Source organism: Pseudophryne corroboree, chromosome 2, assembly GCF_028390025.1.
Source record: "Pseudophryne corroboree isolate aPseCor3 chromosome 2, aPseCor3.hap2, whole genome shotgun sequence".
Taxonomy (NCBI): Eukaryota; Metazoa; Chordata; class Amphibia; order Anura; family Myobatrachidae; genus Pseudophryne; species Pseudophryne corroboree.
Window position 1 is genome coordinate 460,272,138 of NC_086445.1, and position 18,018 is coordinate 460,290,155.

General features: G+C 41.9%; 1 protein-coding gene, 1 long non-coding RNA gene and 1 pseudogene across 5 annotated transcripts in view; 1 reads left to right on the forward strand and 2 right to left on the reverse strand.

The window, feature by feature from the left end:
- GALNT17 (polypeptide N-acetylgalactosaminyltransferase 17) overlaps positions 1-18,018 on the forward strand; it is a 673,198-nt gene that overhangs the window by 637,877 nt on the left and 17,303 nt on the right. The window contains exons 9-10 of the mRNA XM_063953757.1: positions 6,851-6,946; positions 10,327-10,494. Of these exons, the coding sequence (XP_063809827.1) occupies positions 6,851-6,946; positions 10,327-10,494 (264 nt within the window). The remainder of the gene's footprint in view (positions 1-6,850; positions 6,947-10,326; positions 10,495-18,018) is intronic.
- The window catches only part of LOC135028121 (uncharacterized), a 331,605-nt gene that overhangs the window by 177,081 nt on the left and 136,506 nt on the right, over positions 1-18,018 (reverse strand). For 3 of the 4 annotated variants that reach the window (XR_010224491.1, XR_010224485.1, XR_010224479.1), the window contains exon 1: positions 888-1,011. The exons of the other annotated variant lie outside the window; for it this stretch is intronic. This is a non-coding gene — a long non-coding RNA (uncharacterized LOC135028121). Of the gene's footprint in view, positions 1-887; positions 1,012-18,018 lie in introns of those variants that run through there. 4 annotated transcript variants of the gene reach the window in all.
- Positions 11,467-11,585, reverse strand: LOC135051754 (5S ribosomal RNA; annotated as a pseudogene).

The window sequence follows — 18,018 nt, forward strand, 5'->3', positions numbered from 1 at the left end:
CTCCATCAGCTCCACAGGTATCACTAGGAAAAATAGTGCAAGCACCATGTTTCCAGAGATCTTGGAAACATGACACAGGCACCATGGGGGTAATTCAGAGTTGATCGCAGCAGCAAATTGGTTAGCAGTTGGTCAAACCATGTGCACTGCAGGTGTGGCAGATATAACATGTGCAGAGAGAGTTAGATTTGGGTGGGTTATTTTGTTTCTGTGCAGGGTAAATACTGGCTGCTTTATTTTTACACTGCAATTTAGATTTCAGTTTGAACACATCCCACCCAAATCTAACTCTCTCTGCACATGTTATATCTGTCCACCCTGCAGTGTACATGGTTTTGCCCAACTGCTAACAAATTTGCTGCTGCGATCAACCCTGAATTAGGCCCCATGTTACAGTAGAAAGAGATAAGCAGTAGAGAATAATATTTCAAATATGCACAGTAGACTTCTGGCACTTTCCAGGAGTCTACTGTGGGAAAAGTCAGTGGTGGTGTGTGTGCTCAGAACGGCAGCTGCACACTGGCCGTCCTCTCTCTTGATCCGCCGCTGGTTATAATAAACTTCATTTAATTGCATTCTGCAGTATAACCATTTTCATTCTTGAATCTTTGTAAAGGAATCTGCCTTTTATCTGCTCATCCGGGCCAGTAAAATCAATATTGCTACAAGATAGCCAAAAGGTACAGCACACTGTTTACTGACATACAGGTTAAGAACTATATAAAGTACAGCTAATTTTTTCTCTTATACTTTCTAAATAGTTTTGAAACCCAAACAATAAGGGGCTGATGCAGAGTGAGGCCTTCACCATGCTGAAGTAAAATTGCTCTGTGTGTAGTAATCTGGTCAGGTACTGTGAGAGCATAGGTGATATGGGTTAGAATTACCTTGTATAGGAGTTCACAAGATTCTTGCTTCTGCTGTAGGTCTATACTGTACTACATCCCAGCGGAGAGGCAAGGATTCCCCAAACAGTCAATAAACGCAGAGAAGACTTTAAACAAAAAATAATTTAATTTATTCTGTAAATCAAAAAGGAAAAATGGATTACAGTATGATAATCAAGTAATGATGGGTTTGAGTAACTTCTCAATATTATTCACTATAAAATATACTGTAGATTCACATAAAAAAAAGCTTTCTAATGCTCAACCCAGTAGGATATAGAACTCAATTTTAATTTATTCATTATTGAATAAAACAATAATGCTTAATGAAACACACTGACATAATATACAGACCTGATATAACTACAGACCTGTTTGCTTCAAAACAGTATATGAATTCATTAACTTTATTGTATGTGGATTAGTACTCATCAATCAATATGACTCTCTAGTGCAATATGTATACTTATCAAATAAATAAACTCTTACTTATTTTCAGTATGTAATATCCAACAGACAGTATTTAAAGTCCCAATAGCTCTTAAATGTAGGCCTGGATTTAAGTAGATAACCTGTTTTACTAATAAAGTCTTTGCATGTTGAGACCCTTTTTAACTTGGATTAATAAATAAACTGGAAGTCTCTTTCCAAAGTAGATAATTGTTGCACTACGTTTGAACAATAGAGGATAGCACAAAGTACTCTAAAAATCTCTTCAGAGTAAGGAACAGTGGGGGTCATTCATATCTGATCGCTAGGCAGTGATTTTTCATCCCTGCGTTCAGATATTCGCCGTCTACAGGGGGAGTGTATTTTCGCTGTGCAAGTGTGCGATCGCATGTGTAGCAGAGCTGCGCAAACTGATTTTGTGCAGTCTCTGCGCAGCCCAAGACTTTCTCAGCTGCTGCGATCACATCAGCCTGCTCGGGACCGGATTTGACGTCAGACAACCTCCCTTCAAATGCTCGGACATGCCTGCGTTTTTCCAGACACTCCCTGAGAACGGTCAGCTGACACTCACAAATGCCCTCTTCCTGTCAATCTCCTTGTGAACGCCCGTGCGAATAGATCCTTTGCACAAACCTGTCGCTGACCGGCGATCCCCGTTGCAGCCGTGCGACGCACCGGCGCAGTGTGGTGCATGCGCAGTTCAGATCTGATCGCCTACTGGTTGTATTATGTTTATTTATTTATTTAGTATGGCATGTTTAACCTTTTCCTGACCAATTATCTTATTTATATTGTTTAAATATGTTTGATACTGCCTATACTATAGACAATCTATAGCGTTAAATATTAATACTGTATTCCATACAGTATCAAATGTATAAAAAGTACCAATGCTCAGGGTCATTACTAGGTTCTTCTACCACTCCCCCAGACTCCTGCACTTGCTCCGCAGCGTGGGAGATTATGGATTGCATTTGGAAACCCCCCTCTAGAAATCCTGCGTTTGCCACTGAGTCAAGACTGTCAGTTCTTTGTCGTTTGATCACTGGCTGAACTATAAGGCACAGCCTCTGCCTCTCTCTTTCTTTCTCTCTCTCTCTCTCTCTCTCCATTTATTTATTTATTGCTTAACTTACCACTGCACCCAGATCTTTGCTAAACTGTCTTTCCAATCTTGTGGGTTCGGGAAACTGTGTGTGACAATGTAGGACCCATTCTTCGCATGCACAGATCCAGAACAACCAGAGTACAGTACTCAGAATCAGGGACAATATTTTACTCCTTCTATTGGCTTCTCTATCTCTCTGTCCTCTATGGCTTTGCCTCTATCAAGCTGCATTTTCACTCTGGCTCTAATTGCAGCTTTACAATGCCACCTTTACTACTTTATTCTTTCTCTGTCTCTCTTTTTCTCCTAAAATGGCACCTCAGCATTGCTCATTTCTTTTTCTGTTGGTTGTATGTGTGTACCTCATTTTGAACTTCTGCAACTCCAGCTCCTCCATCCTCCCTGAGCTTCTCCTCTTCCCAAGTGCACTATGGGGAATATACTCTGCATCCTCAGTGATCCAGAGGTGGCATTAACTGATACCTTGCATTAACAAGTACATGCCCAGGAAAGTGTCCACTAACGTATAATTTGTGTGATACTGGCACTTATGCTTACTTCTGGTGAGGTAGGATGGGGGATGGAGGGGGCGAACTGCTGTCACTGATATGTTCTTTGTTGCTCGTGCCTGTATTGTTTTTTGTTTGTAGATTTTTTTTTATCCACAAGCTGTAGAGTTGTTCCTGCTGTATTAGAGAGGTTTATTATGGTTTATTGAAACCTAATGGTGCAGTGGGGTGTCTATAACTGGTGCAGGTGTACAATGTCCAGAGAACCCACACCACAAACCCTGTACCCATTTAGCATATTAATCTTTCCAGCATCCCACACTTGCACTGTGCAAATCACCAGGAAAGTGGTGCAGCTGCCATTTTCCCAGAGATTTAACATGTGCAGTACAGAAATAACCAGGAACATAGTTTGAGTGCCATCTTCCTGGAGTCCAGCACATTCATAATAGAGTCTTGCGCAGTGCCAGAGTCTACCTACATCTGAACCAGGCATATATGCTACTGATGCCAACCTTCAACAACTTGCCACTTGCAGTATTTTTTGTAAACACAATTTATGCCTGCGACTAAGGGGCAGTTGTTTTCATCTCTGCATTAGGCCCAAAGTGCTTTGCTTTAACTTAGTTTGCAACTCTTCAGTAACAAGGGGGTTTATTTACTAATATTCGTGTTTTGTCCGTTTTGAAGGGTGTTTGAACTCGAATGGTATCGGGTGCATTTTACTGCAACTTTTTGAATCCTGATACGGTCATTCACTAAGCTGCCGAGTTTTGCACAATCGTTTTTTCCGATGTCGATGTGATTCGTAATATCAGGCAGTGTTTTACGGGAGTGATGAATAAAACACTGCCTGAAAAAACACAAGGAAACCCGGCCGGATCTGTGAGATCCGTGCAGGGCTTCATTGTGTACCTTAAAAAGTTAATTAAAGTCTTTAAAATCCTGGAAAAAATTGCGTGGGGTCCCCCGTCCTAATCATAACCAGCCTCGGGCTCTTTGAGCCGATCCTGGTTGTAAAAATATGGGGGGGGAAATGACAGTGGTTCCCCCATATTTAATCAACCAGCACCGGGCTCTGCGCCTGGTCCTGGTTCCAAAAATATGTGGGACAAAAAGCGTAGGGGTCCCCCGTATTTCTGAAACCAGCACCGGGCTCCACTAGCTGGGGAGATAATGCCACAGCCGGGGGACACTTTGATATCGGTCCCTGCGGCCGTGCCATTAAAACCCCAACTAGTCACCCCTGGCCGGGGTACCCTGGAGGAGTAGGGACCCCTTCAATCAAGGGGTCCCCCCCTCCAGCCACCCAAGGGCCAGGGGTGAAGCCCGAGGCTGTCCCCCCCATCCAAGGGCGGCGGATGGGGGGCTGATAGCCTTTTTGAAAAAATGTGAATATTGTTTTTAGTAGCAGTACTACAAGTCCCAGCAAGCCTCCCCCGCAAGATGGTACTTGGAGAACCACAAGTACCAGCATGCGGTGGAAAACCGGGCCCGCTGGCACCTGTAGTACTACTACTAAAAAATACCCCAATAAAAACAGGAGACACACACCTTGAAAGTATAAGTTTATTACATACATGCACACCCCCAAACATACATACTTACCTATGTTCACACGAGGGTCGGTCCTCTTCTCCATGTAGAATCCATGGGGTACCTGTGGAAAAAATTATACTCACATAATCCAGTGTAGATCGGTCCTCTTCTGTTCTCTGTATAATCCACGTACTTGTCAAAAAAATAAAACGCAAACCCGACCACGCACTGAAAGGGGCCCCATGTTTTTTACATGGGACCCTTTCCCCGACTGCCAGGACCCCCCCCTGACTCCTGTCTAAGAGAGTTCCTTCAGCCAATCAGGGAGCGCCACGTCGTGGCACCCTCCTGATTGGCTGTGTGCTCCTGTAGTGTCTGTCAGGCAGCACACGGCAGTGATACAATGTAGCGCCTATGCGCTCCATTGTAATCAATGGTGGGAAGTTTGTGGTCAGCAAGGAGGTTACTTTCGGCCAAAACACAAATCGACCAAACTCGGATTTTTAGTAAATACTGGCCAAGAACTACATGTCACTATTAATCTCACCTTTTTTCCATAACACTAGTGTATCTCAAAAAGGAGACACTGTAAGTGAAACAAATAATAAAATGTTACGGGAGCATACACTGAAGCTGAAAGTAAGTGTTCCCTGCTCACCATGAGACTTTACCATAATTTATTTTTAATTAGCAAAGCAACATATTAAACGGGCATATCATTTTACATCTTAGCAGATCTGATGGCCTGGAAAACATCAAAGTCACTGTTTCAAAATTGTTAAAAGGCTGTAATTAAAATTATGTTTTAAGAATTCTACTGTTATTGATTTTACTATGATTATTAATTTTTAGGCCAGCCCCAAGCAAGCTTTGCTGAACTGGGGCACTGCATGATATCAATCAAGCTCTATAAGCATAATGCATATGTTCCATTAACTTCTTGATAGGAATTTTACTTGAAAGTAACTGTTGACTATTTTACATTATCTTGCATTTAATAGTAACTTTATCAGTGTGTTATGCTGTATAATATTACAGAGATCACATCAATATCTATGTTTTATCTGCCCAATATATCAAACAACTCAAAAAACAGAGGAAATATGTTTGTAAGAATGAGTAAAAATTATTAAGATAACAGATACAATAGATTATGGCACTCATGATGCAGGAGACAAAGCTGCTGCGGGTTCTGGCAATAATAGGTCAGCCGCAAATCAAAGGCCCTAGATCCTGCATAAAACCCCTACTCTCAGGGCCAGATTAACAATGGGGCAGAAGGAGCTAGAGTTTAAGGTTTCCACATAAAATAAGCCCATTATCATGGCAGCACAATGATGACCAGTCACCCAGCTGGCCACATGGTCAGCCATAAAGCATAAAAGTATTGAAATATTTTTGAGCAAATCTGTATGAGGGGACCACTCCATAAAGGCATGATATCTTCTATATATTCAATTCTGATCAAAATGACCTCTGCCCCCACAAACGGGAGTGGGAAAAAGACCTGGGACCACCTCCAGATGATTCCTGTTGGGAAGAGGTGAGAGAAGAGATAGCTAGGAGTTCCATCTCTAACCAAATTAAGGAAACTTTCTACAAACTTTACTATAGATGGTATATACAGTGCATCCGGAAAGTATTCATAGCGCTTCACTTTTTCCACATTTTATTATGTTACAGCCTTATTCCAAAATGGAATAAATTCATATTTTCCCTCATAATTCTACACACAATACCCCATAATGATGTGAAAAAATGTTTTTTCTTGATTTTTGCAAATGGAGTCAATGTGGCTGATAGCACATTACTGTACACACCACACCCACACAGTATTGGTCGCAGCTCCCTCTCATTATAGACCCTTGAATATTTTCAGCCCCTGACCCATGTTGTCTTTAATCCAGCCTGCCACTCTGCATTACTGAGACTAGAACAGGGGGACCTGCAGGTTATATTTACATCATTGGACCTCTACCCAAATGTTGTCATGGAGCTCATAATGCATGGTTCCTCCACTGCTATCAGAAAGACATAATACAACAAAAAGACCTTGATTCACAAGTAAACTGAGGCACAAAGTGTTCTCTCCTAAAGTGCCGCACTAATACTGCAGGCTCTAATGAATTCCTAAGCGTCTTCAGATTTGAGTGCTCCAGTATTAAATATAAAGTATGAGCTGGCTTTTGGCTGTAGACTGCTGGGAGGTTACACAAGCCATATAAGAAGTGACATACTGTATATGAGGATTATATTTATTGTACAGTACAGTATGGAAAGTGACCCTGTTGAGTGGGCAGTAGTTTGCTATTAAAAACACCTTGCAAATCTTTAAAACTCTTTTCTTGTTTCTACAGCTGCGGAACAACAAAGCGAAAGATGTTTGTCTAGACCAAGGCCCACAGGAGAATCATACAGCTATAATGTACCCGTGCCATGGATGGGGCCCTCAGGTTTGATATTTTTCTATTTGTTTTATGGCTCATAGTTCGTAATTTAGAGTCACTAGTAGACGATTATAGCGATTTACATAATTGAGCAGTAATAGTTTCTGTTATTCTAGAGTAATAAGCTTGTGATGATTGCATTACTTTGGGGCTTTTTTTATCTAGTAGTAGCAGCCATAAAACCACTGAAGTGATATTATTCCTGACTTTTGTCAGCAAATCTAATTATCAAATACTTCTGAAAAAAAATTCATTAGTTCTATCAGAAATAATGTAGTGTAGCCATGTTACCAGCCCTTTTAAAAGAACGTTTCAGGTGCTCATGTTTAGCATGGTTATTATTTTATTTCATTTTCATTTTTTTTTGGTTGGAAGACTTCATGTATTGCAATTTTATTAACATTTATTTATCTATCTATCTATCTATCTATCTATCCTATATTTATTTTGTCAGCCAGGATTTTGTCATCATATTTATGATTATGAATCGGGAGACATATAGGCATTCACATGATCCTCCAATTCCCAACCCTACAGTGGATCTATTTTTAATAAACATATTCTGATTCCAATAAATCATTTGTTGTTGGGGAAATAATTTGTTTAAAGAAATGTTTTTATAGATTTATAACACACATAATAAATTATGTTGTGAATTATTTTCTCTGGAAAATTGGTGTATTCTTGGTAGTTATTTGCATCCATTTTGCAATCAGGTCTGTGTCAGCTTCAGATTGTACAACTGGAGACCACTGATGACTTAGTGGGACATGTACAGTGTACAGTGATAAATGTGGAGAAGTGAGCCAGTGGAGACGTTGCCCGTAACATTCAATCAGCTGCTCTGAATATGTTTATAGTATGCAAATTCTAAATGTTATGTCAATGCTGATTGGTTGCAATGGCCAACTTCTCCACTGGCTCACTTCTCCACTTTTATCGCTGTGTAGTACATCTCCCCCAACAATGGGCAGTATGGATGGTGTAATGGTTAGCATTACTGCCTTACAGCACTGAGGTCATGGGTTCAATTCCCATTATTTTCTTTCACGCTGCAAAAATATACTGGAAGGTAAATTCGCTCATGATAAAATAAATGATTCCTAGTGTTTAAATGTGTGCATGTACATGTGTTTAACTTACCCCTGCGCCCCTTTGGACACTGCATATACTTTTTTTTTTTCACTTTTTTTTTTTAAGAGGCATGTTCACACTTACTGCAATTGGGGCCTAATTCAGATCTGATCCCAGTAGTACATTTGTTAGCTAATGGGCAAAACCATGTGCACTGCGGGGGGCAGATATAACATGTGCAGAGAGAGTTAGATTTAGATAAAGCAGCCAGTATTTACCCTGCACAGAAACAATATAACCCACCCAAATCTAACTCTCTCTGCACATGTTATATCTGCCCCCGAGGAGCCCCCTCCCCCCGCAGTGCACATGGTTTTGCCCATCAGCTAACAAATTTGCTGCTGCAATCAGGTCTGAATTAAGTCCCTAGTCCACACCCTTGCAAAAAGTACCTGGGCCCAGCCCAGCTCTCTATATACAGGGTTGTTAGAATTAAAGTATCCCTGTTTGGAATATTCTGGAGTGAGTTGTAAGACTTGTAATGAAATTTAATTTAGACAACATATATTTCAGAAGTTGCCTTCCCATTTACTGAATAAAGTATTTTGTCACCAGATGGCACTGTTGCATTACAAATTGCTTGAATAGCATTACACTTCAGTGTGTCCTCCATTTTGTTTAACAGTTGAAGAACAACTTTCTTTATAGCAGAACATAGCATTCTGGTTGCTTGGCCAGCACGACATTTAGTGCTGTCTTTCAGATCTGACACCCTATTCTTCAAAAAGTAAAAACAACAAGTAGGGATATTTTAAGATTAGGTTATGTGCCAGGGAATGCAATATATTGCTTCTAATTGGAGGATCATGCACTTGTGCATCAGATTCCATGACATTTAAATAAGATTCAATAGCTGGAGAAGACATATTTACACCAATCCCTGGTGTTAGCTTTACCATATTACCATGACGAGGAGTACAAGAGGATATTCAGATTGTGCAAAAAAAAACCATGAGAGTTATGCTGGTTACACACTGGTAGATAATATATCTGCATATATATTTACAGACAGACCGGGCAATGTGTTAAGCATACACACTGCCCGATCTGTCGAGACTAACATCATGAACTGGAAGGTGTTTACATGCACCCGTCCAGTTTAGCGGTCAGTCACCGCCGGCGCCTGCAGCAGTTGTATGATGCCTTGGCTGTGCAGCAGGGCGGCCAGTATTTAGCATGGACAGAAACAATATAACCCACCCAAATCTAAATCTCTCCGCACATGTGACATCTGCCACTCCACCCCCACCCCACCCCGCAGTACAACATGGTTTTGCCTAATTGCTTACTTTTTTGGTTTGCTATCAACTCTGCATACATAACCCCAGTCATTCACTGTAGCATGTGAGCATTTTGCCACTGCAGTAATCCTTCTATTTGCCAACCATTGACAGTTGGGTATGGAATTGTACTGTACTTTAAGATTTTCTCGGTGATTTGTCTTAGTGAATAGCAGTGTGACTTGTAGTGCACCAGAAACAAGTGTTACAGATTGGCAAACACACAAAGAAATTAAAAAATGTTTTATGAAATAAAGATCCCTAAACATTCTCTTGCTCCTAATAACCTAATTCCACTTGACATCTTGCAAATCCAGCATCAAAAGACCAAAAATGACCGCCAATTGCAATATAAACAAATTTTGCAGCCTCTTTTTGTTAGCATTCAGTATTTTACATTTACAGTATTGTACATTATTTTCTGTCCAACTCGCCCTGTTCTACTGTAGACACAAGCAGAATACATTACAATACAGCATTTTCTGTAAATACAATTGTAGTACTCAGAATGGCAATTAGCCTGCAGTTGCAGCAGAGTCTAAAAGTGTCACCTGTCATCTGTATACTGTACCTGTGAAAAAACACCATTGCTTTGCAAAATCTTAATGCTGCTCATTAGTGGAGAACAGTATCTCGGGGCCCTCTCTGCAACATATGTCATGCTGGCAGCACAGCCACTGTGAGTCAGGGTAATTCCGTATATGGCTGCAATTTCATATAATAAAGCAGCTACTATATATTATCAGTGAGAGAGTGTAATTAGACATTTTGAGGTGGCTACCTATCGTCTTGTCCAATAATTATGAAAAATAATGAGGAGTCTTTACTAGCTCTTTATTTTACATTTAATATATGGAGAAGCTGTTTTATGCAAATTACTGATGTTATTTTGTTGTCACATTATAACGTTAGAATGTGTCAATGTTATTATTAATAATGTGGATGTAATGTGATGTCATTATGTGTTTGCAGCTTGGGAGATATACAAAAGAAGGATACCTCCATATTGGTACTCTAGGGAGTACAATTCTCTTACCTGATACCCGCTGCTTGGTGGATAACAAAAAAAGTAAATTTCCCCAACTGATGGATTGTGATAAAGTAAAAAGCACACTCCACAAACGCTGGAGTTTTATACAGGTAAGGAGAACTGTGCCTGGCTAACCACTGTCCTTTGGAGAAATAGCAGAACTTACTGTACATGATCTTTTGAATGAGCGTAAGTTCTGTAAAACCTATTACTCTTGTTAATCTATTTATGTTGGGTAAGGGGTCTTGGATCTGCGCAGTATCGAATTAGGAAGATATATATTCATAAAGTTATATATACAATAGATGAAATAATGTTAATACCATAAAAAGAAAAATATTTTAATTGACCCTAAAGGTCTTATACAAATGTTTGGTTGGCGGTGCTCCCAGAAATTAGTTCAGAAAAAAATATAGTTATTTAGGGGTTTGCGTAGAGGCAAAAAGACTGCTATGTCTATCTGGGGCACACTTTTAGTAATGTGCAGATGAAAACAATAATAAACGTGTTTACAGAATAAAACTTAACGTTTATTGCTGTCTGCTTAAAAGTTTCAGAACGACCAACAAAATTCTCAAAAAATTAAAAGGTTATTAAATAGATGACTCCAAGTATCTTTCAGTAATGGTTAATTATGTTCTTAGAATGAGGTACGTTTTATACCTGTACTATATATCAAGAACCAAATACACCACTTAGAAGTAAATAGTGATCAAATATTAATCAAGAAACAATGATCAGAGCGAAAATTTCAATTGTTTTGTCCTCTTATTCTGAAAGTCTTGAAATGTCATAATCATTTCTATAGAGAGCAAAGACAGGCTGTTTTTCTCCCAACCAGTAATTTGTGAGTTATTGATGCTGTAGTTGTTCACTTTATCTGTGGGTATCAAATCCCAGTAGTATCAATTGTACATAGATGTATCTGTCAGAACAAAGAGAAGAAAGAGTACCAGACACTTCTGCTTTTGCTCATCGAATGAGCAATGAGAGAGTGTAAAGGCGCCAAATATTCTGGTATTAAAGGAAGTGAGATACACTTCTGCTTTCCCAGGTATGTTCTGTAGTTCTGCTTTCCTAGGGTCCTACAGTACCTGGTATTCCCAGAAGGTCCCCCTTTCCGGTACTGACCTAGCCCAACACTGCTTGGCCTCCAAGATCAGATGATATCGGGCATATCCATTGAGGTATGACTGTAGGTGGAGGATGAGAGTTACTACTGCTCGCCTAGGATTACCCGTATTGAATGAGAGAGTGTATGAATAAGATATATGGAACCAGATATGATCCCAGTGAGATATAGATTAGTAAAGTAAAAAGATCAGAAAAGAGAAAATGTTACACTTCTGCTGTCCAATGAGAAGTCTCTGTTGTTGATATCAACATTGCAGAGTACATCCATTTATTGGATGAGACAGTGTGAAAATTAAAAAAACATAGAGCAAGGTAAACAGACTATTGATAAAGAATACTCTACAGCACATTCAGCGTATACAAATGTTCAACAAGTGTTTAGAAAAAAATGGCAATTATTGCAATCAGCTCTGAACATGTATATACGTGGCTTGCCTGTGGTAGCACATCTCACCAAATCAGTAGGCTGGCAAGCTGACAAATGTTAGAGAAAAAATATAGCAATGGTTACAATCAGCTCTGAACATATATATAAAGGGTTTGCCTGTGGTAGCACATTTAACCAAATCAGTACAGTGGCAAACGCAGGATTTGCATGAGGCGGTTTCCAGAACTGGGCGGAGCCAATCACGGGGGTGGGGACTGAGGTGACCCAGTATATGCTGGGTCTGTAAAACTAGTGTGTCTGTGTGTGTGTGTGTGTGTATATATATATATATATATATATATATACACATACATATATCTACACATATATATATATATATATACATATACCGTATATACTCGAGTATAAGTCGACCCGAATATAAGCCGAGGCACCTAATTTTACCACAAAAATCTGGGAAAACTCATTGACTCGAGTATAAGCCTAGGGTGGGAAATGCAGCTCTAGCCGTGCACAGCCCTCATACTGCCAGATATGCCCTCATACTGCGAGATATGCCCCACAGTGCCAGATATGCCCTCATGCTGCCAGATATGCCCCACAGTGCCAGATATGCCCTCATGCTGCCAGATATACCCCACAGTGCAAGATATGCCCTCATGCTGCCAGATATGCACCACAGTGCCAGATATGCCCTCATGCTGCCAGATATGCCCCACAGTGTCAGATATGCCCCACAGTGCCAGATGTGCCAGATCTGCCCTCATGCTGCCAGATATGCCAGATGTGCCCTCATGCTGCCAGATATGCCCCACAGTGCCAGATATGCCCTCATGCTGCCAGATATTCCCCACAGTGCCAGATATGCCCCACAGTGCCAGATATGCCAGATATGCCCTCATGCTGCCAGATATGCCCCACAGTGACAGATGTGCCCTCATGCTGCCAGACATGCCCCACAGTGCCAGATGTGCCCTCATGCTGCCAGATATGCCCCACAGTGCCAGATATGTCAGATATGCCCCACAGTGCCAGATGTGCCCTCATGCTGCCAGATATGCCAGATATGCCCCACAGTGCCAGATGTGCCCTCATGCTGCCAGATATGCCCCACAGTGCCAGATGTGCCCTCATGCTGCCAGATATGCCCCACAGTGCCAGGAAGAGTACTTACCCTCCATCGCTCCCGCGTTGTCTTCTGAAGGAGGGACGCGGAGGGCACAGCGCGCGGCTCTCCTGTGTCCCTCCTGCGTCTGCGTCTCCGTCTTCGGCGGCGTGTGTGTGTTAAATGAAGTGGCGGTTCGTGAGCCAATCAGAGCTCACGAACGGGCAGTTCATTTAACACACACACACACACTTCGCCGGAGACGAAGACGCAGGAGGGACACAGGAGAGCCGCGCGCTGTGCCCTCCATGTCCCTCCTTCCACTGACTCGAGTATAAGCCGAGGGGGCTTTTTCAGCACAAAAAAACGTGCTGAAAAGTCGGCTTATACTCGAGTATATACGGTATATATATATATATATATATATATACACATACACATACATATACACATATACATAGCATATTAAACATGCATACATATATATATATATATATATATGTACACACACATACAGTACACATATATATATATATATATATATAAATGTACAATATGTCTGGCACTCACGCTTAGAAGCATACAACGGGTCCGGTGCACAACCTCTCTCGACGAGTATATGGATCCCACACGTTGGAGGCACTCGGCGAAATAAACTGACAACACCACAGCCGGTAAAGTCAACGTTTCAGGGACTTCTCCCTTTTATCAAGACACAACCAGCACTATCACAAATAGAAATATATATACATAACAGTATCTTACCAAACACCAATCAATGAGCCGCATCCGCTTTCCCACCCGCACCGGCGCCGAACTCCACAGCTGTCTCACATCGCGCCGAGAGCAGCGTCCGTGCAGGGTGGGCGCGGCCTCCTCCTGCTGAGTACGGGTTGCCTAGCAACAATCACCCTCACGTCCTCCAGCCAACCACCGCAGCCCAAAGCCGCTGACATCACAGGCGCATCACTTCCCCCGTGGGAGCGGCCTGACCAGCGGCAGCTGACTGTCTCTCTCACCCGAGGGGTTGCCTAGCAACCACTCCAAGCAGGAACTGGCCACGAATGCCAAATAACACCACATGTGTAAGTGAACACAAAATAAAACACATATATTACACCCATACCTATGGAAGACGTAGAGGTATTCTGATCGTCCTCCATAATTACATAGTGGAGAGCGGCCAGACAAATAGAAATATCACGGCTGATACATATCGGGCATGTGAATAGGAAGAAACAAATTATTTAGAGCTAATAATACTGTAGCAGCTAGGAATAACATACTAACATTAATAAGATATTCTAAGGTAATAGCATGTCTAAACTATATGGGATCCCCACATAAAGTATATCTAAGATAACAAATCTGACTCCGACTCAGCCCATACCAGCTATATAATATGATGATTACAAGAAGCAACTAAAGCTCAATGCTTCATTGAGGCCATGGGGATGCACAGTCTGCAATTTGTGTATCCACCATGCCTCTTTCTGTAGCAGGGTTTTTCCCCTGTTACCCCCTCTGATGTTATCCGGGATATGATCGATCATTTTGTAACGAATGGTCGCAAGGGAATGGTGGCAATTCTTAAAATGTCTTGCCACCGGCTGATCACTTCCTTTCCCCTCCAGTGCGGCCCTAATGCTGGATCTATGTAAAGCAATTCTCTCCTTAAACTGCCTCACACTTTTGCCCACATATAGCAAGCCGCACGGACACTTAATGTAATACACAATGAATTTGCTGCTGCATGTAAGGGCATACTTAATCTTAAATGCTTTCCCTGATCTGGGGTGCAGAAACGTATCACCTGTTTCCAGGCAACTACAGGTAGTACATCCTGTACATCTGTAGTTCCCCGGTTGGCGTGTAAGGAAATGAGACGGCTTTTCTGGACCATGCTTAGAGATATCATTATGAACTACAAAGTCCTTCACGTTACGTCCTCGCCTGTATGAAGCCATCAGAGAGGTATTTTTCAATGAGGGCAATTCTTTATCCCTAGAGATCACAGGCCAGATCCTCTTGGCCCTACTATATAGATATTTGCTGGCGGTAGTATAGTCCTGAGTCCACACAATCCGTGACTGGTCATCAGACCGTGTTTTGGTCCTGAGTGCATCAGATCGTGAGATGGCTAATGCTTTTTGCTGAGCTTTTTGTAGTGAATCTGTAGTATAACCTCTGGCTTTGAATTTTTAAGTCATGCAGGAGATCTGTATTTGGGCATCCTCCTCGTTGCTGCAGATTCGTCTTATTCGCAAAAATTGGGAAAACGGAAGGCTCCACTTCATGGATTCTGGATGAAAGCTGTTTGCTCTTAAGACCGTATTTCGGTCAGTGGGTTTGTAATACATACTTGTATTAATACTGAAATCAGCACCTATTGAAACTGCTACATCCAGATAGTGGATTTTATCAAAACTGCATTCAAACGTAAACTTAATGTCAGAGTCCTTTGCATTAATAGATGTCATCATCCCTTTGAACTCTGCTTCCGTTCCTGTCCAGACGATGAAGATGTCGTCTATGTAGCGACGAAATAGAAGGATGTTCTCAGCGTATTCCTGGTTGTTAAAGAACAGCTGTTTCTCCACTATACTCATGAATGCATTGGCGAAACTGGGTGCCACGCACGATCCCATGGCACACCCAGTTCGTTGACGGTAGATCTTATTATCAAACAGAAAGTAATTTCTTTCAAGAGTAAGACCAAGCAGAGTAATGAAAAAGCCAATTTCAGGACCACAATATTCTGGTTGGTTCCTCAGGAATGTTTCCATTGCCTGTAGACCCCTATCATGGGGAATACTGGTATACAGATTAATTACATCGACTGTACACAGCAAATGGCGAGTCGGTAACGGTGAAATGGACTGTAGTATTTGAATGAAGGCAGTGGTGTCCTTCAGACACAGTGGTAATTTTTGAATCAACGGCTGTAAATAAAAGTCCAGAAATTTAGAGAGATTGTAATATAGGGAGTCCCTTGCCGCAATAATAGGGCGTCCCGGCGGGTTGACGACATCCTTATGGAGTTTGGGAATGGTGTAAAACACCGGAAGTATGGGCCATTGTTCACTCAGTGCCTCCCTAATTTTATCTGTGATGAATCCGTCATCCACTGCCTTCTGTAAGATCTTATTCAATTCAATTTGGCACCCAGTTTCGCCAATGCATTCATGAGTATAGTGGAGAAACAGCTGTTTTGATAAAATCCACTATCTGGATGTAGCAGTTTCAATAGGTGCTGATTTCAGTATTAATACAAGTATGTATTACAAACCCACTGACCGAAATACGGTCTTAAGAGCAAACAGCTTTCATCCAGAATCCATGAAGTGGAGCCTTCCGTTTTCCCAATTTTTGCGAATAAGACGAATCTGCAGCAACGAGGAGGATGCCCAAATACAGATCTCCTGCATGACTGAAAAATTCAAAGCCAGAGGTTATACTACAGATTCACTACAAAAAGCTCAGCAAAAAGCATTAGCCATCTCACGATCTGATGCACTCAGGACCAAAACACGGTCTGATGACCAGTCACGGATGGTGTGGACTCAGGACTATACTACCGCCAGCAAATATCTATATAGTAGGGCCAAGAGGATCTGGCCTGTGATCTCTAGGGATAAAGAATTGCCCTCATTGAAAAATACCTCTCTGATGGCTTCATACAGGCGAGGACGTAACGTGAAGGACTTTGTAGTTCATAATGATATCTCTAAGCATGGTCCAGAAAAGCCGTCTCATTTCCTTACACGCCAACCGGGGAACTACAGATGTACAGGATGTACTACCTGTAGTTGCCTGGAAACAGGTGATACGTTTCTGCACCCCAGATCAGGGAAAGCATTTAAGATTAAGTATGCCCTTACATGCAGCAGCAAATTCATTGTGTATTACATTAAGTGTCCGTGCGGCTTGCTATATGTGGGCAAAAGTGTGAGGCAGTTTAAGGAGAGAATTGCTTTACATAGATCCAGCATTAGGGCCGCACTGGAGGGGAAAGGAAGTGATCAGCCGGTGGCAAGACATTTTAAGAATTGCCACCATTCCCTTGCGACCATTCGTTACAAAATGATCGATCATATCCCGGATAACATCAGAGGGGGTAACAGGGGAAAAACCCTGCTACAGAAAGAGGCATGGTGGATACACAAATTGCAGACTGTGCATCCCCATGGCCTCAATGAAGCATTGAGCTTTAGTTGCTTCTTGTAATCATATTATATAGCTGGTATGGGCTGAGTCAGAGTCAGATTTGTTATCTTAGATATACTTTATGTGGGGATCCCATATAGTTTAGACATGCTATTACCTTAGAATATCTTATTAATGTTAGTATGTTATTCCTAGCTGCTACAGTATTATTAGCTCTAAATAATTTGTTTCTTCCTATTCACATGCCCGATATGTATCAGCCGTGATATTTCTATTTGTCTGGCCGCTCTCCACTATGTAATTATGGAGGACGATCAGAATACCTCTACGTCTTCCATAGGTATGGGTGTAATATATGTGTTTTATTTTGTGTTCACTTACACATGTGGTGTTATTTGGCATTCGTGGCCAGTTCCTGCTTGGAGTGGTTGCTAGGCAACCCCTCGGGTGAGAGAGCCAGTCAGCTGCCGCTGGTCAGGCCGCTCCCACGGGGGAAGTGATGCGCCTGTGATGTCAGCGGCTTTGGGCTGCGGTGGTTGGCTGGAGGACGTGAGGGTGATTGTTGCTAGGCAACCCGTACTCAGCAGGAGGAGGCCGCGCCCACCCTGCACGGACGCTGCTCTCGGCGCGATGTGAGACAGCTGTGGAGTTCGGCGCCGGTGCGGGTGGGAAAGCGGATGCGGCTCATTGATTGGTGTTTGGTAAGATACTGTTATGTATATATATTTCTATTTGTGATAGTGCTGGTTGTGTCTTGATAAAAGGGAGAAGTCCCTGAAACGTTGACTTTACCGGCTGTGGTGTTGTCAGTTTATTTCGCCGAGTGCCTCCAACGTGTGG